Source organism: Ciconia boyciana, chromosome 4 (assembly GCF_034638445.1).
Source record: "Ciconia boyciana chromosome 4, ASM3463844v1, whole genome shotgun sequence".
Taxonomy (NCBI): domain Eukaryota; kingdom Metazoa; phylum Chordata; class Aves; order Ciconiiformes; family Ciconiidae; genus Ciconia; species Ciconia boyciana.
This window is the reverse complement of record NC_132937.1, coordinates 9,489,653-9,508,557: the sequence shown is the minus strand read 5'-3', so window position 1 is coordinate 9,508,557 and position 18,905 is coordinate 9,489,653. Positions and strand designations below refer to the sequence as shown.

Below are 18,905 nucleotides of genomic sequence, written 5' to 3'. Positions count from 1 at the left end.
GCTTCTCCTCTGACTCCATAGATAAAATTTATCAACCATGATAACATAGTGTTAGAAGGAATAGACTTAAACGTGCTGGGTTTTGTTTCTTCTTCAAGTCCACAAATCTGGAAGCTTTCAGTCCAAAGCATGAACATGGTATGGGTGTTCGTACAGCTATCAGACCTAAGAAAGAAATTGTTTTGTTGACTCAAGCTTCTCTTTTCAGAATAACTGCTGCATGCCCTTTATACAGTTCTGTGCAGTGGTGACTCATAAATCTAGTCCACAAGATGTTTTCATTTAGAAACGCTTTGAACTGTGCTGTTCAGAATATGAAGCATTTGGCATTTTTGCTTGTCATCTGACCAGTCCGCACACATTTCCTTGCATCCTTCTGTCGTGGTTTAGCCCCAGTTGGCAACCAAGCACCACACAGCCAGTGGGGGATGGGGGAGAGAATCGGAAGAGCAAAAGTAAGAAAACTCGAGGGTTGAGATAAGAACAGTTTAATAATTGAAATAATAATAATAATAATAATAATAATAATAATAATAATAATAATAATGATGATGTAATGAAAAGGAAACCAACGAGAGAGAGAGAGTGGAACAAAACCCAAGAAAAACAAGTGATACAACTGCTCACCACCTGCCAACCGACACCGAGCCAGTCCCTGAGCGGTGATCAGGGAAGTCCCCCTGGCCAACTCCCCCCAGTTTATATACTGAGCGTGACGTCATATGGTATGGAATAGCCCTTTGGCCAGTTTGGATCGACTATCTTGGCTGTGCCCCCTCCCAGCTTCTTGTGCACCTGGAAGAGCATGGGAAGCTGAAAAGTCCTTGACTAGTGTAAGCACTACTTAGCAACAGCCAAAACATCAGTGTGTTATCAACATTATTCTCATACTAAATCCAAAACACAGCACTATACCAGCGACTAGGAAGAAAATTAACTCTATCCCAGCCAAAACCAGGACACCTTCCATTACCATCTCTTGCTGATGGGTGCCTGAGCTAATCTACCTTCCCAGAATAGGATCATTGGGGGAGCACTGTTTATACACATCTGTGTACATGTTCTGCAGGAATCTCATTAAGTTTTATAGTGCTGATGCTAATCCAGAGCTGATAAGCCCTAATGGATCAGAGCTTGATTCTTTAAGGTTGTTGTGAGTCATAGAATCATAGAATGGTTTCAACTGGAAAGGACCTTTAAAGATCATCTAGTCCAACCCCCCTGCCATGGGCAGGGACATCTTTCACTAGGTAAAGGTTGCTCAAAGGCCTGTCCAACCTGACTTTGAACACTTCCAGGGATGGGGCCTCCACTACCTCTCTGGGCAACTTGTTCCAGTGTTTCACCACCCTCATCGTAAAAAATTTCTTCCTTTTATCCAGTCTAAATCTGCCCTCTTTCAGTTTAAAACCATTGCCCCTTGTCCTGTCACTACAGGCCCTGGCAAAAAGTCTCTCTCTGACTTTCTTATAAGCCCCCTTTAAGTACTGAAAGACCGCAATAAGGTCTCCCCAGAGCCTTCTCTTCTCCAGGCTGAACAACCCCAGCTCTCTCAGCCTTTCTTCATAGGAAAGGTATTCCAGCCCTCTAATCATTTTCGTGGCCCTCCTCTGGACCCGCTCTAACAGGTCCATGTCTTTCTTGTGCTAGGGGCCCCAGAACTGGACATAGGACTCCAGGTAGGGTCCCATGAGAGAGGAGTAGAGGGGGAGAATCAGCTCCCTCGACCTGCTGGCCATGCTTCTTTGTATGCAGCCCAGGATACAATTGGCTTTCTGGGCTGCAAGCACACATTGCCAGCTCATGTCTGATTTTTCATCCACCAGTATCCCCAAGTGCTTCTCCTCAGGGCTGCTCTCAATCCCTTCATCCCCCAGTCTGTACTGATATTGGGGATTGCCCCGATGCAGGTGCAGGACCTTGCACTTGGTCTTGTTACACTTCATGAGCTTCACATGGGCCCACTTCTTGTCCAGGTCCCTCTGAATGGCATTCTGTCCTTCAGGCATGCCAACTGCTCCACTCAGCTTGGTGTCGCCTGCAAACTTGCTGAGGGTGCACTCAATCCCACTGTCTATGTCAGTGATGAAGATATTAAATAGTACTGGTTCCAGTATGGACTCTTGAGGGACACCACTCGTTACTGGTTTCCACTTGGACATTGAGCCACTGACTAGAAGTCTTTGGATGCAGCCATCCAGTCAACTCCATATCCATCTAACAGTTTATCCATCAAACCCATCTCTCTCCAATTTAGAGGTAAGAATGTTGTGGGGGACCATATCAAAGGCCTTACATAAGTCCAGGTAGGTGACAGCCGTAGCTCTTCCCTTGTCCACCAATGCAGTCACTCCATCGTAGAAGGCCACTAGATTAGTCAGGCACGACTTGCCCTTGGTGAAGCCATGTTGGCTGTCTCTAATTATTTGTCTTCCACACGTTTCAATATGTCTTCCAGGAGGATCTGTTCCATGATCTTACAGGGCACGGAGGTGAGGCTGACTGGTCGGTAGTTCCCAGGGTCCTCCTTATTACCCTTTTTAAAAATGGGCATGATGTTTCCCTTTTTCCAGTCCCTGGGGTCTTTGCCTGACTGCCACAACTTTTGAAATATGGTGGAGAGTGGCTCGGCAATTCCCTCAGGACTCTGGGATGCATCTTGTCGGGTCCCATGGACTTGTGTATGTTCAGGTTCCTCAGGTGGTCTCAAACCTGATCTTCTCCTCTGAGGGGAAGGACTTCATTTCCCCAGTCCCTGCCTTGAGGTTCAGGGACTCGAGTGATGTGGGATTACCATTGAAAACTGAGGCAAAAAAGATGTTGAGTATCTCAGCCTTCTCCACATTGGTTGTCACTAGTTCTTCTTTCTTCTTTCTCATGGGGGGTACATTTTCTTCTACCTGTAAAAGCCCTTCTTATTCTTTGCATCCCTTGCTATATTCAGCTCCAGCTGTGCCTTAGCTTTCCTGATCCCATCCCTACACACCCTGGCAGCATCCCTATATTCTTCCCAGAATACATGTCCCTGGTTCCACTGCCTGTGCATTTCCTTCTTACCATTTAGTTTGACCAGGCGGTCCTTACTCAGCCATGCTGGTCTCCTGCCTTCCTTGCCTCGTTTCTTACACATGGGAATTGAGAGCTCTTGCACTCTAAGAAAAACGTCCTTAAAGAGCTGCCAGCTCTGTTCAGCTCCTTTATCTCTGAGGGCAGTTTCCCAGGGGGTCCCATCCACTAATTCCTTAAACAACTGGAAGTTTGCTCTCCTAAAATTCAGGGTCTTGACTTTACTCTTCACCTGGCCCGTATCCCTCAAGATTGTGAATTCCACCAGGGCATGATCACTGCAGCCCAGGCTGCCACCAATCTTATTAATGTTTTAGTTGGGATCATTCAAAGCAAATTTCCTTATTGTTGCTGCTTATCATGAATTGGTTCCTATTGTGGAGTGATCTTGGACCTCATGAACTGGATTCTTTTCAGTTAAAGTTGAACTGGAAGATGTACTCCAGCTGTAAATGAGCATTCAGCGTTTGGGCTAGTTCTAGTTTCCTGAAATGTGTATAGGGTGGATATCAGGTACTCATTGCCAACTGGTTTGCTCTATAGATTCACTACTATTGGTCTACACTTCTTGCTAATGTAGACACAGCCTGCATCTTTGCCATGTTTTGCAGTGGATTTCTGTAGGATCTTTATTATCTGGATTTTTTTTCTATTATTTGGATTACTGTTTATACTATAAGCTCTTTTGATCAGAGATTTCTGTACCATGCCTAGTAAAATGAGGCCCTATTTTCAGTTGGGATTTTCAGATTCATGATAAGCAAATACATATTGCATTAAGTCAGCCTTAATAGAGTTTTACATAATACTGCTTATAAGTGAGGTCAAGTTGCCTTTCTTCTTGAGAATGTACATTCCAAGTCAGTTGTACATTCCAATGTCCGAGTTGTACATTCCAATGTCCAAGTTGGTTCTCCATCACTATACCCATTCCTTGCAATAGGACAAATTCTTTGTTTGCTCTGACTGGAGACTGTTCTGAAGCTCTTTTGCTATAATTAGAATATTCCAAGGAAAAAAGAACATCTACTGCCTTAAGTATTATCTGCTCTAGGATTAGAATCACACAGAGGAAAGAAAGTTGTCCTAATGCAAAACACTGAACAGGTAGATCATATTAATAATGCAGAGAGGGACAATGATACAATCGATGACTTTGAGTAATCTAAAACAGATTATGATACAATCACAATAGCATCTGAACAACTGTGGTAGTATCCTTCTCCCCCTCCTCTGCCTTCAGTAGCAAAACTGGGTGCAGCTTGAGAAATGTCAGGGTTATGTAGTGAGTTGCCAATAGGTTTCAGGGTTGTTTGATGATAGCAAAAGGAACGATGAAAGCTGAGAATCTTGCATTCTGTTCCTGGCTGTGTTGGAAAGTATGTGCTCTAGTGTTAGCAGACCCTTTCTGTTTCTTTCCTGCAGTTTGGCTCATTGAGCCTCTACCCAGGGTAGCACTAAATCCCATATAACTTGAACGATTCTACATGCAATGGATAATTTATTTATTTGTGGGGATTGGAAGGCATGTTGTGGAATCAAGCAGGGCACTGTGGGATGGTCTCTACTTAGTTTGTTCTACTGCAAAATTTATGAGAAATGCCATGTAAGTCACTTCATACAAACTTTTTTTTATGGACAAGTTATTAATTGTGTGCCTCATGAGTACATTGTCAAATCCCAAGTCTTTAAATTGCTTACTCAAAATAAGCAGATGTGCTAGCTTCAGTTGATTTAAATGTCAGTTACCCATTGTAAAATAGAAATATTACCACAGTTGCAACTCGTTAGGAGCCTCTGAAGATAATTTTTGTGATGCACACAAGTAATGTAAATATGTGGAAGTCTACTGAAATTTGCATTCCTGTTTTTAGGGTTGCTGAACCCTAAAACAAGAGGTTTTAGGGTTACTAAACCTTTAGTTCAACAAGGGGAAGTGCAAAATCCTGCACCTGAGGAGGAATAACCCCATGCACCAGTACATGCTGGGGGCTGTCCAGCTGGAAAGCAGCTTTGCAGAAAAGGACCTGGGGGTCCTGGTGGACACCAAGTTGAACATGAGCCAGCAATGCACCCTTGTGGTAAAGAAGACCAATACTAACCTGGGCTACATGAGGAGGAGTGTTGCCAGCAGGTTGTGGTCTGAACAGTAATGGAATCTGACAACACGTTATAAAACAAAGCTTTATTGAGGCAGTAGGAAAGATGAGCAATGACTGTGGTGAGTTAACCTTGACTGGCCACCAGGTGCCCACCAAGCTGCTCTTATCACTCACCTGCTCAGCAGGACAGGGACAGGAGAAAATCAGATTAAAAACTCATGAGTCAAGATAAGGGCAGTTTAATAAAGAAATGCAAAGGCCATGCGTGGAAACAAACAAGCAAATTATTCTCTACTTCCCATCAGCAGGCGATGTCCAGCCACTTCCTGGGAAGTAGGGCCTCAGTACGCATAGCAGTTGTTTTGGAAGACAAATGCCTTAATAGCGAATGCCTCAACTCCTCCTCCTTTCTCATAGCTTTTATTGCTGACCACAATGTCATACGGTATGGAATATCTCTGGTAGGTTTGTGTCAGCTGTCCTGCCCACCCCCAGCCTACTGGCCTTTGGGGGGGTTGGGGTTGGAGAGACAGCCTTGGTGCCGTGTGAGCACTGCTCAGCAGTAGCCAAAACACTGGTGTGTTATCAACACCTTTCTAGCTACAAATGAGGGCTGCTATAGGGAAAGTTAACTCCATCCCAGCCAGACCCAATACAATGACGCACCCACACGGTGACTCACGCAATCACCAACAGCAAACACAGGATCATAAGCGATGCCATGGCTCTGGTGGACTGCCAGGAACATTTGGTGTCCGGGTCATCTGGGAGCAACAGCCAATCGTGCAAATGCCTTTTGAATGGGGGTGAGAATTGTGCCACCCCTTGGCTCCACCAATGGTAGTGTGATTTGAGAGATTCAAACTTTATATGGAATGTGGGTGGGACCCTGCCTATGCTTCCAATGTCAAGTGGCAGGGTGTCACAGGTTGACAGAGGTATCCTTCCCCTCTACTCAGCACTGTTGAGGCCACACGTGGAGTCCTGTGTCCAGTTCTGGGCTCCCCAGTACAAGAGAGACATGGATATACTGGAGAGAGTTCAAAGAAGGAACACATGGATGGTTTTAAGGGAGTGGAGCATCTCCCCTATGAGGAAAGGCTGAGAGAGCTGGAACTGTTTAGCCTGGAGAAGAGAAGGCTCGGGGGCATCTTATCAATATATATAAATACCTGAAGGGAGGCTGCAAAGAGGACAGAGCCAGGCTCTTGTCAGTGGTGCCCAATGAGAAGACAAGAGGCAATGAGCACAAAGTGAAACACAGGAGGTTCCATCTGAACATCAGGAAAGACGTTTTTACTGTGAGGATGCCTGAGCACTGGAACAGGTTGCCCAGAGAGACTGTGGAGTCTCCCTCCCTGGAGATATTCAAAAGCCATCTGGACATGGTCCTGGGCAACCAGCTTTTGGTGGCCCTGCTTGAGCAGGGGGGTTTGACTAGATGACCTCCAGAGGACCCTTTCAACCTCAACCATTCTGTGATTCTGCAAATCAAGTGCTCAAATGTCTTTTTAAACATTTTTGTGAAGGTAATATTTCTATAAAAATGCTTCTTCTGGTTACCTCTCTTGTATTAAGCTATGCTCAAGCACTCATGCTGTTCATCTATGCTAGGGCTTTCATAAATTTTCTCAACCAGAGATTGTACGAAAAGCTAACATACCTGGCCTAGCAAAACTTTCCAGTGTAAAAATATCCTTACTATTGAGTTCTTTGTGCTTCTAGTTATAAGTGCCACAAACCTTTCTTAGTGTGATCTTTCATCTTTTTCTTTATGTGTTTTTAGTCCTCCTGTACGCCGTCAGAGAGCAAGAAGGGATCGTCTGTCTCGACACAATTCTGTTAGCCAAGATGAAAACTATCCCCATCTCTCCTACGGACAGCAGCAAGCAATAGAAGAGCCCCAAGCCTTTAACTCTCCAAATATATCCCATCGTATGTTGCACCCAGCTGCTCACCCGCCACAGCAGAACACAGTGATGGTTGACATTCATGATCAGGTAAGAGTGTGTTCAGAACATGGACACAAATGTCTTAAACTCTGTGTATTCCTCTTTGAAGAGAGAAAATGAGTCAACTCTCCTTGACAAATTAGTTGGCAATGGAGGTCACATAACACTAACTCCTATTAGTCTTCTTTTAGATTTTTTTTTTCTTTTTTCTTCTGAGTAGTATCAGCGTATAGAGAGCTGCAGCATTCAGTGAAAACATTGATATATTTTTTACTTAAGAAAAAAATAAAAATCTAGACTCTAATAGAGAAGAGTGAAAGTCAACAGTCTGTCAGTGTGTGTTGGCACAGTTCTGAAGATCTCTGCATCCCACCTTTGAAATGTGACTCTTCTGCTTCTGAAGTTAATTTAGTTTAAGATACGCTATGGTAATAAAGTATTTTACTTCATTGCATATGAAGTACCTCTCCTTAGCTTAAAGTTCTTTACAAAGTTTAAATATATTCTTAAAAAATAGAATTCATAATGCATGTAATTGCCTACATAACAGCAAAACTCATGATAATATCATCTCATCACTAAATTACTCATTCTAGCCTCAAACAGCTCCTTAAATGGCATGAGAAAATGAGCTCTGTAGTTAGTCCAGAAAAATAAGTTAGGTCTTCCCTGAGACAGGAAGAGGAGTAGGATTCCATAAGAGGCTCTTTAAAGGAAATTGTCCTCTTGATATAGCCTTTTCTTGTTCAAATCAGTAGACTGCAGCCCAAGTCTGTTGCTATGCAGTTAGATTCATTAACTGGGGACAAAGCTGGTCATTCTAGTGCAGTGTACAGGGGGGGTTCCTGAACTGGGGAAACCTCAGGGGGAGCCGAGAGACCCGACGGGAGCCTGCAGCTTGTGTGACAGTGCCTGATGAGACCTGGGCGGGGCCAGGAGCGACGGGAGCCTGCAGCTTGTGTGACAGTGCCTGATGAGACCTGGGCGGGGCCAGGAGCAACGGCAGCCAAGCCCCCCCACACGTATAAAAGAAGCCCCTAGGGAGCGCTAGCGACTAGGGCGGGCAAGCAGGGCATGGCGAATTAGTAAGGGTGTGGCGCGGCGCGGCGGTTTGTGTGGCAGTTTACGCGGAAGGGTGCACAGGAAGGCTGCTGTAGCTCTGCCAGCGGGACCAGGGAGAAATGGTATCTACCCAGCAGAAGGCCATGGCTTCTCTAAACTCTGCACCCACCACGGCTGACACAGCTTCCCAGACAGAGCTCTAATGGGAACATGCTGCCACCCAGGTGTCAGGCTGCAGGGTGTGCCCTACTCTTATGCCAGTTACCGGATGGCAGTAGTGAGAACGCCTGTAGGAGGTGTGCCCAGGTAGAGGAACTCCTCAGCTTAGTGACAGAGCTCCGGGAGGAGGTGAGTAGGTTGAGGAGTATCAGGGAGTCTGAGAGAGAGACAGATTACTGGAATCACACCCTACCTTCCCTGGGACAGGCCTGTCAGGCAAACAGTAAGGAGGATTCCCTATCCTCTCTCTGCCTGGCTGAACGCGGTGACTTAAGGGATAGGGGGGAATGGTGACAAGTTCCTGCCTGGTGCAGCAGGCATGTCTCCTCCATGACTACCCCACCTTCCCAGGTGCCCTTGCATAATAGCTACGAGGCTCTGCAAGTGGAACCGAACAATGACGAGGATGATGGTTCATCTAGCTTGGAGGTGTCGCTGAGGTTAAGTTGGCCTATGCCCTGCATCAAAACTGCTTCCATAAAGAAAAAAAGACAGGTCATTGTCATAGGAGACTCCTTTCTGAAGGGAACAGAAGGCCCAATATGCCGACCAGACCCACTTCTTGGAGAAGTCTGCTGCCTCCCTGGGACCTGGGTTAAAGAAGTTACAAGAAAACTTCCTACACTGGTACGGCCCTCAGACTATTATCCATTATTGATTTTTTAGGTAGGCAGTGATGAAGTTGCAACAAGAAGTCCAAGGGCAATCAAGAGAGACTTCAGGGCCTTGAAGACGACTGGTTAAGGGATCAGGAGCGCAAGTAGTGTTCTCCTCTATCCTTGCAGTTGCAGGGAATGATGAGGGAAGAAACGGGAAGAGCCAGCAGATCAATACCTGGCTCCGAGACTGGTGTCACCGGCAGAATTTTGGGGTTTTTGATCATGGGTCGGTCTACACGACCCCAGGCCTGCTGGCGACAGATGGGGTACACCTGTCTCAAAGGGGGAAAAGGATCCTCGTGCAGGAGTTAGCAGGGCTCATTGAAAGAGCTTTAAACTAGATTTGAAGGGGGAAGGGGATAAAACCAGGCTCGCTAGAGATAAGCCTGTGGGCGGCACGCCAATGTTTGGGGACGGTGTGCTAGCGAGGTCCTTCGGTCTGCCGTCTCAGTGGAGGTAGGGGATGGAGATCCATGCGGCATCAAAGACGAAAAGGTTGTTGATGCGTTAGAAACCACGGAAGTGCCTGAGAACAGTCACATAGGAATTAGGGCTTCTCCCCAAAAAGGTGGCAGGATCAATAGCCCAGCAGAAGTCCATCTACACCAATGCACGCAGCATGGGCAACAAACAGGAGGAGCTGGAAGCCATTGTGCAGCTGGATAGCTATGACATAGTTGCCATCACGGAAACATGGTGGGATGACTCGCACAACTGGAGTGCTGCAATGGATGGCTATAAACTCTTCTGAAGGGATAGGCAAGGCAGGAGAGGCGGTGGGGTAGCCCTGTATGTTAGGGAGTGTTTTGACTGTCTAGAGCTTGACGATGGTGATGAAAGGGTTGAGTGTTTATGGGTAAGAGTCAGGGGAAAGGCCAACAAGGCAGATATCATGGTGGGAGTCTGTTACAGACCACCCAACCAGGATGAAGAGGCAGATGAAATATTCTACAAGCAGCTGGGAGAAGTCTCACGATCGCTAGCCCTTGTTCTCCTGGGGGACTTCAACTTACCAGGTGTCCGCTGGAAATACAATACAGCGGAGAGGAAACAGTCTAGGAGGTTCCTGGAGTGTGTGGCAGATAACTTCCTGACACAGCTGGTGAGTGAGCCAACTAGGGAAGGCGCCCCGCTGGACCTGTTGTTTGCGAACAGAGAAGGACTTGTGGGTGATATGATGGTTGGAGGCTGTCTTGGGCATAGTGATCAAGAAGGAATTCTTAAAGGCGCAGGAGCAGGCTGTCCCCATGTGCTGAAAGACAAGCTGGTGGGGAAGACGACCAGCCTGGCTGAGCAGAGAGCTTTGGCTGGAACTCAGGAAAAATAGGAGAGCTTATGACCTTTGGAAGAAGGGGCAGGCAACTCAGGAGGACCACAAAGGTGTGATGAGGTTATGCAGGGAGGAAATTAGAAGGGCCAAAGCCCAACTAGAACTTAATCTGGCTACTGCCGTAAAAGACAATAAAAAATGTATCTATAAATACATTAGCAACAAAAGGAAGGCTAAGGAGAATCTACATCCTTTATTGGATGTGGGGGGCAAACATAGTGACCAAGGATGAGGAAAAGGCTGAGGTACTTAATGCCTTCTTTGCCTCAGTCTTTAATAGCAAGACCAGTTGTTCTCGGGGTACCCAGCCCCCTGAGCTGGAAGACAGGGACGGGGAGCAGAACGAAGCCCCCATAATCCAAGGGGAAATGGTTAGTGACCTGCTACACCACTTAGACACACAGACGTCTATGGGGCCGGATGGGATCCACCCAAGGGTACTGAGGGAGCTGGCAGAAGTGCTCACCAAATCACTTTCAATCCTTTATCAGCAGTCCTGGCTAACCGGGGAGGTCCCAGTTGACTGGAGGGTAGCAAATGTGACGCCCATCTACAAGAAGGGCTGGAAGGAGGATCTGGGGAACTACAGGCCTGTCAGTCTGACCTCGGTGCTGGGGAAGGTTATGGAGCAGATCATCTTGAGTGCCATCACACAGCACGTACGGGACAACCAGGTGATCAGGCCCAGTCAGCATGGGTTTATGAAAGGCAGGTCCTGCTTGACTAACTGTAGCGGATTGATGCATGGACTCTGATCGAGGGATAAATCGAAGACCCTTTATTGAAGTATTACATGGCTTATATACTTTCTAATTGTTTGTACATGTGCTACTGAGAGAACTCTTATTGGTTTATATGTCTTGTTCACGCGTCCTTCATGCATTCCTTCAGCTAATACGATTGGCTATCTTTTTGCAACTTTGCAGTTCCCTTCTTCACAACAAAAAATCACACGCTTGCCTTATCTCTCTCCAATGCTATCCACTCCTACTCCTGACACACAGCCTCCTTCCCTCAGGCATAACCCGAACTCTCAGTACTTCAATCTTGTTAACCCTTTCACTCCTGCTATGCCTAATTCCTCCTCAACTAACCTGATCTCCTTCCATGACAAGGTGACCCACTTAGTGCATGAGAGAAAGGCTGTGAATTGTTTACCTGGACTCTAGTAAAGTCTTTGACACCATTTCCCACAGCATTCTCCTGGAGAACCTGGCTGCTCATGGCTTGGACGGGTGTACTCTTCTCTGGGTAAAGAACTGGCTGGATGGCTGGGCCCAAAGAGTGGTGGTGAATGGAGTTAAATCCAGTTGGAAGCCGGTCACAAGTGGTGTCCCCCAGGGCTCAGTATTTGGGCCAGTCCTGTTCAATATCTTTATCAATGATCTGGACGAGGGGGTCGAGTGCACCCTCAGTAAGTTTGCAGATGACACCAAGTTGGGCAGGAGTGTTGATCTGCTTGAGGGGAGGAAGGCTCTACAGAGGGACCTGGACAGGCTGGATCGATGGGCTGAGGCCAACTGTATGAGGTTCAACAAGGCTAAGTGCAAGGTCCTGCACTTGGGTCACAACAACCCTATGCAATGCTATGGGCTTAGGGAAGAGTGTCTGGAGCGCTGCCCAGCAGAGAAGGACCTGGGGGTGTTGGTTGACAGCTGGCTGAATATGAGCCGGCAGTGTGCCCAGGTGGCCAAGAAGGCCAATAGCATCCTGGCTTGTATCAGGAATAGTGTGGCCAGCAGGACTAGGGAAGTGATCGTGCCCCTGTACTTGGCACTGGTGAGGCCGCACCTCGAATACTGTGTTCCGTTTTGGGCCCCTCACTACAAGAGAGACATTGAGGTGCTGGAGCGTGTCCAGAGAAGGGCAACGAAGCTGTTGAAGGGTCTGGAGAACAAGTCTGATGAGGAGCGGCTGAGGGAACTGGGGTTGTTTAGCCTGGAGAAAAGGAGGCTGAGGGGAGACCTTATTGCTCTCTACAACTACCTGAAAGGAGGTTGTAGTGAGGTGGGTGTCGGTCTCTTCTCCCAAGTAACTAGCGATAGGATGAGAGGAAATGGCCTCAAGTTGCATCAGGAGAGGTTTAGATTGGATATTAGGAAAAATTTCTTCACTGAAAGGGTTATCAAGCATTGGAACAGGCTGCCCAGAGAGGTGGTTGAGTCACCATCCCTGGAGGAGTTCAGAAAACATGTAGACGTGGCACTTCAGGACATGGTTTAGTAGGCATGGAGGTGTTGGGTTTGATGGTTGGACTACATGATCTTAGAGGTCTTTTCCAACCTTCATGATTCTATGATTGATAAGGAAGTATCTGGAGCACATGGGTTAAAGCTAATAGTCTTTCTGGCCATGTCACAGCCTTCACTTGTATCTGAACAGTTGAGTTACTAAAGTATGTCAAAATAAAAATACAATTTGTGTTTGTCCTTGGGTGATCAGACTTACAGCATCATCTTGAGAAATGATTGTTCTGTGATGCTGTCACTACCTTCCAAGCACCATCCACAACCAGGTGTTAGTGTTTTCAGAGTTACTATGGGTCTTCCATGATGGTGCTTTGCACAGACTACTCTAGAGAGGGAACCGCTCTTTTTTTTCTTTCTCTCTTTTTTTTTTTTCTTTCTTTCTGCATTGAGAGCAGTGGTAACCTCTCCTGAATCACATCTGGCACTGCCCTCAAACATCCAACAGTTATGGCATTAAAAACTCTCTGATAGCTCACATACAAAATATTTGCATTGGTACCTGAACTGGAACTAGGTCAAAGTCACTGTTTCTGCTGAGTGGCTTTTTTCCCAGATATGTGCAGTTTTGAGATTTGAAGTTTTATTCAGTCATCTGTGTGATGTTCCTTTTTTGGCCTCTGCATCTCATGGACAGTTCAGTAGGTTAGCTCTCTTCAATTTACTTATTCTCACCTTTGTAATGAGCTGTTCTTGCTTGTTCATTTTCCAAGGGTGGATTCCATTTTAGTAGGTTGTGAAGGAAGGTTCTTCAAAATAATTGCTTTCTGTGCGTCCACGTTCCCTACCTATGATTCTTTGCAGTTTTTGCTAGATTCCTGATGTAATACAAGGAATTGAGCAGTGTCTGGCTCCAGAGTACCTTCTACCCTTGGATTGATGATTGAGTTCTAAGTGAATACTGCTAACTAAAAAAACCTGTAAGCCATCATGTTCTCTACTATGTTTGTAGATATTTAGTGGATATTGTCTCAGAGGCATGTTTATGATTATGTAGCCTTGTCTTTTTCAGCTTTTAAGTTAATCTGTGGTTTCAACTATTGTTAGTCATGTTAAGACACATCCCTGGAGTGTTGCCCTGAGTAGGCATTCAGAGATTGGCTTCTTTACAGGAAAGAAAATCTATCTGAAGTTCTCTTTCTTCAAAGGTATAAGTCTCTGGGTTAACATTTAATCACTCTGCAAGGACAAGTTGAAGAGATTCTTTAGCTACTTGCAGGGGTTCCCCCCCCCCCCCCCTTTTTTCTGAGTGGCTTTTATGTGGGAGTTGCTGCTGCCTATTTTCTCTAAGAACTAACCTTAGTGTGTGGGAGGGGCAGCTTTGCTGAATTTGAGATGCTTTTGAGTGCCTCTAACGGTGCCTTGGAGGACTTAACATCTTGAGAGCTCCCTCCTGGCCTTGTCCTAAAAGCACTTACTTAAGAGTGATACTCCAATGAGAAGATTTTTTTTTTATGAAGGACAGGGATTACAGGTATTTGCCTTCTTTAACACCTTCAGAGTAAAAAATACTCTTTTGTTATGTTAGGTGAAAGCTTGTTTTCTGTGCCATGCCATAACTGTCCAAAGCCTTTGTAACAGCTTACTTCATACACTTGTGTTTTTGCTGCAGATCCATCAGGGCGCAGTCCCTGTTTCATACACGGTGACAACAGTGGCGCCACATGGAATTCCACTTTGTACAGCCCAGCATATACCACCCTGCAGTACACAGCAGGTCCCAGGTTGTTCTGTGGTATTCAGTGGACAGCACCTTCCTATCTGTAGTGTGCCTCCTCCAGTAAGTATGGTTCTCTAGTTATATTGACTCTTGACTTAGACTTAGGAGGTGGAAAGCCTGGAGTTTCACTGCCCATACAGCTTTCCCTGATGTAAAATAAAAACTATTATTTCCTGGGGTAAATTGTAATGGTATATATAATATGGTATATATAATAGTGCAAACTTTAGAGCTAGTAAACGTATTGTGCTTCCCTACTCCCTTCATAGAATTATACCATATTCTCATGTATTTTTGACTCAGAATGGATGCTGGTTTATGATCTGGTCTCTTACCCTATCCATTAGCAGCTATTCTACGTACATTCAGATGCTTACAGGAAAAGACTTTCAAAGTTCATCAAGTACTGTTAGGAATCTCACCTAGAGCTTTTATCTGGAAATGGTCTTATAAAATGGTACAGCTACAGCTAACAGCTCTTTATGAAAGACAGGCAAGGAAGCAGAGGGGATTGCCCCTTACATGAAGGAGCAGCTCAAGCATATCGAGCTCTTCTATGGAATGGATGACAGGCTGTTTCAGAGCTTGTGGGTCAGGAACAGAGAAGAGACTAGTAAGGGGTGATATCATGATGCGAGCTTGTTACAGACCACCTGATCAGTGTGAAGAAGGGGACAAGACCTTCTTTAAGCAACCTGAGGAAGTCTCCAGATTACAGACCCTGGTTCTTATGGGGGACTTGAAACTCCCTGACATCTGCTGGAAGGGCAACAATGGATCAGAAATAGTCCAGGAGGGTTCTGGAGGGTGTTGCAGGGGATGACCGATGACGAAAACTTCTTAATACAGGTGTTGGATGGGCCAACTGGGGGGATGCACAGCTGGATCTGCTGCTCATGAACAAGGAAGAACTAATTGAGGATGTGGCAATCAGTGGCAGCCTTGACTTGAGTGGAGCTCAAGATCCTGAGGGGAGTGAGGAAGGCAAGAAGCAGAGTACAGACCTTGCATTTCAGACCATTGTGCGCACAGCTTTTGCTTTACCTATTAAACTGTATTTACCTCAACCCATGAGTTTTCACACTTTTACACTTCTGATTCTCTTTCCCATACCACTGGGGGGAAGGGAGTAAGCGAGCGGCTGTGTGGTGTTTAGCTGCCTACTGGAGTTAAACCACAACAGTCCTTTTTGATGCCCAACACGGGGCTCGAAGGGTTTGAGATAACAGATTTGACCAGAGTGTATTGGAGGGAACTTAAAATTATTATATCTGTTTAACAGTTGCTGGTCATGATGTTGACTTATCTGTCCTTTTTTTACTGTACATCAAATTTAAGAGCTTGTTAAAGGCCGGTTTTGGCTTTTGCAGTTTGCTGTGCAGCACTTGGTGGTGTTTTGCCTGGGAGAATTATGATAAAAGCACTGGCCTTGAGCCTAATCTGGTATTTGGGCCCTGCATTGATGCCTTCCCTGTATTTCAGGAACCATCTCATGGAGACAATTAACAATTACACTTTTTCCCTTTTCTCTACTGAGAGGCATTTGGTGGAGGAAACACAGAATGGCCCTTCTCCTGTGGGGTAGATATTTTTTGTCTTGTTACAATAAGTCTTCAGTATCTTGAACATCCTTGGGTAACCAAAACACTCTTATTGGTACTTCTGAAGAATATTTTTTTTGGTTTTTTTCTAAGGTTAACCAACTATTTAGGAATATCACCCAGGGATATGCCCCGAGGCAGTGTGGTTATGGGTGGCAAGGTGTGTGGGAGAATATGGGCAGGTACGTAGAACAGTTTTCACGATGGTCTGAAACTTCACTCCCGAACAAGTGTGGGATCCTGACGAAGTGATAGAATGTTTGAAAAAAAGATGCTCTGGCCCTGGCTATGCTAGAGACACAACTTCTCGTGCTGTGCTGGGGCCTGGCCTATGCCTACTGAGAACTATTCAGCACCCTCAAGGAGAAGAGAGGGTCTCTGGATCTGAAGACATACCAACAGACACTGTGGCTAAACCAGAGACCCAACCTGCAACTATATCAATTGCTCCAGGATAGTCAAGAAGAAACAATGGAAGCGGAGGTCAACTAGTTTAGTAAGGGAGAAAGAAGCTTCTCCAAAGAGGGAGCAGGAGAAAGAATCAGAAGAGGCAGCCTGTTCTGCAGCAGGGCAGTCACAAGAACAGGAGGAGGAAGGGACTGAAATCATAAGTGAGACAGAAACCACCCGATCCCTATCCGTGAGTGAGCTGCAAGATATGCAAAAAGATTTCAGCCGTCAACCAGGCGAGCAAATCCTCAGCTGGTTACTCTGATGCTGGGATGTGGGGGCCAATAGTCAGGAATTAGAGGGTAAGGAAGCCCGGCAGCTGGGATCCCTTGCTAGGGATAAGGCCATTGACAAAGGGATTGGAAAAGGATCAGGAGTCCTCAGCCTCTGGAGGCGACTCCTGTCGAGTGTGAAGGACAGGTATCCCTTCAAGGAAGAACTTGCAAATTCCTGAAGCAAATGGACCACCATTGAGGGAGGTATCCAGTATCTGAGGGAATTAGCCAAGGTGGAGGTGATCTATAGCAACCTGGATGATGACCAGGAATCCAAAGACCTGGATGAAATCGGGTGCATGTGATTTATGTGACGAAAGTTTATAAGTGCACTGACATCATATGTCAACACCCTGGCGATAATGAGCTGGACAGACACGGAGGCACCAACTATGGATGAACTGGCCAGCCAGCTCCGAGAATACAAAGATAATCTCGCTTCCTCCATGTGGGCATGTGTCTTGGCTGTGAAGAAACTGACCCAAAAAATATCCGAGCAATCTGAGAAGGATAGGTCTTCCTCATGCACTCCAACCAATGTCTCAGCTATTAAGAGTCAACCTTTTTCTGTTCAAGGGAGAGGGTACCAGTGGTGCACACCACGTGCAACCCTGTGGTTCTTCCTGTGTGACCGGGGGAGGACATGAGAAAGTGGGATGGTGAACCTACCTGGAGACTAAAAGCTTGGGTACAGGAAGTACAAGGGAAAACAACAGCCAGAAGGCATCCATCCAGGAAAATGACTGCTCCAGTGTCTGTTGGGCAGAGTAGAAGGGCTGATCTTACTTTTGACCCTGATGAAGGGACTTCTGTTTTGCAGTTACAAAAAACAAGTAATGAAGACTCTGACCAGGAATAGAGGGGCCCTGCCTTTGGCCAGGCAGAGGAAAGGGACAACTGGGTTTACTGTACTGTGTGGGTTTGATGGCCTGGCACATCAGACCCATGGGAGTATAAAGTTCTAGTGGACACCGGTGCACAGTGTACTCTAATACCCATCAGGTTACAAAGGGGCAGAATCCATCTGTATTTCTGGAGCGACAGGGGGTTCCCAAGAATTGTCTGTGTTGGAGGCTGAGGTAAGCCTAACTGGGAATGAGTAGCAAAAGCATCCTATTGTGACTGGTCCTGAGACTCCATGCATCCTTGGCATAGACTACCTCAGGAGAGGGTACTTCAAGGACCCAAAAGGGTACTGGTGGGTTTTTGGTATAGTTGCCTTGAGTACGGAGAAGATTAAACAGCTGTCTAGCTTGCCTGGTCTCTCAGAGGACCCTTCTGTTGTGGGGTTGCTGCGGGTTGAAGAACAACAGGTGCCAATTGCTACCATGACAGTGCACCAGCAACACTATCACACCAACAGAGACTCCTGATTCCCATCCATAAACTGATTCGTCGACTGGAGAGCCAAGGAGTGATCAGTAAGATTCGTTCACCCTTTAACAGTCCCATATGGCCAGTGCAAAAATCTAACGGAGAGTGGAGACTAACAGTGGACTATCGAGGCCTGAATGAAGTCACGCCACCACTGAGTGCTGCTGTACCAGACAAGCTAGAACTCCAGTATGAACTGGAGTCAAAGGCAGCCAAATAGTATGCAACAATTGATATCGCTAACACGTTCTTCTTGATCCCTTTGGCAGCCACAGTTTGCTTTCACTTGGAGGGTTACCCAGTACACCTGGAATCGACTGCCCCAGGGGTGGAAACACAGCCCCACCATTTGCCATGGACTGATCCAGACGGCACTGGAACAGGGTGAGGCTCCGGAACTCCTGCAATATATTGATGACATCATTGTGTGGGGCAATACAGCAGAAGAGGTTTTTAAGAAAGGGAGAAGAATAATCCAGTTTCTTTTGAAAGCTGGTTTTGCTATCAAAAAAAGTAAGGTCAAGGGACCTGCACAGGAGATCCAGTTTTTAGGAATAAAATGGCAAGATGAGCGTAGTCAGATCCCAATGGATGTGATTAACAAACTAACAGCCATGTCTCCACCAACTAGCAAAAAGGAAACACAAGCTTTCTTAGGCGTTGTGAGTTTTTGGAGAATGCATATTGCAAATTACAGTCTGATCGTAAGCCCTCTCTATCAAGTGACCTGAAGAAGAATGGTTTCAAATGGGGCCCTGAGCAACGACAAGCCTTTGAACAAATTAAACGGGAGATAGTTCATGCAGTAGCCCTTGGGCCAGTCCGGGCAGGGCAAGATGTGAAAAACGT

The 18,905-nt window shown here is 46.1% G+C and overlaps 1 protein-coding gene across 1 annotated transcript in view; it reads left to right on the top strand.

Annotated features, from left to right (window-relative positions):
• LOC140651107 (E3 ubiquitin-protein ligase RNF38-like) overlaps nt 1-18,905 on the top strand; it is a 193,854-nt gene that overhangs the window by 131,903 nt on the left and 43,046 nt on the right. Inside the window, 2 exon segments of the mRNA XM_072860208.1 lie at nt 6,955-7,168; nt 14,249-14,416. Coding sequence (XP_072716309.1) covers nt 6,955-7,168; nt 14,249-14,416 — 382 coding nt within the window.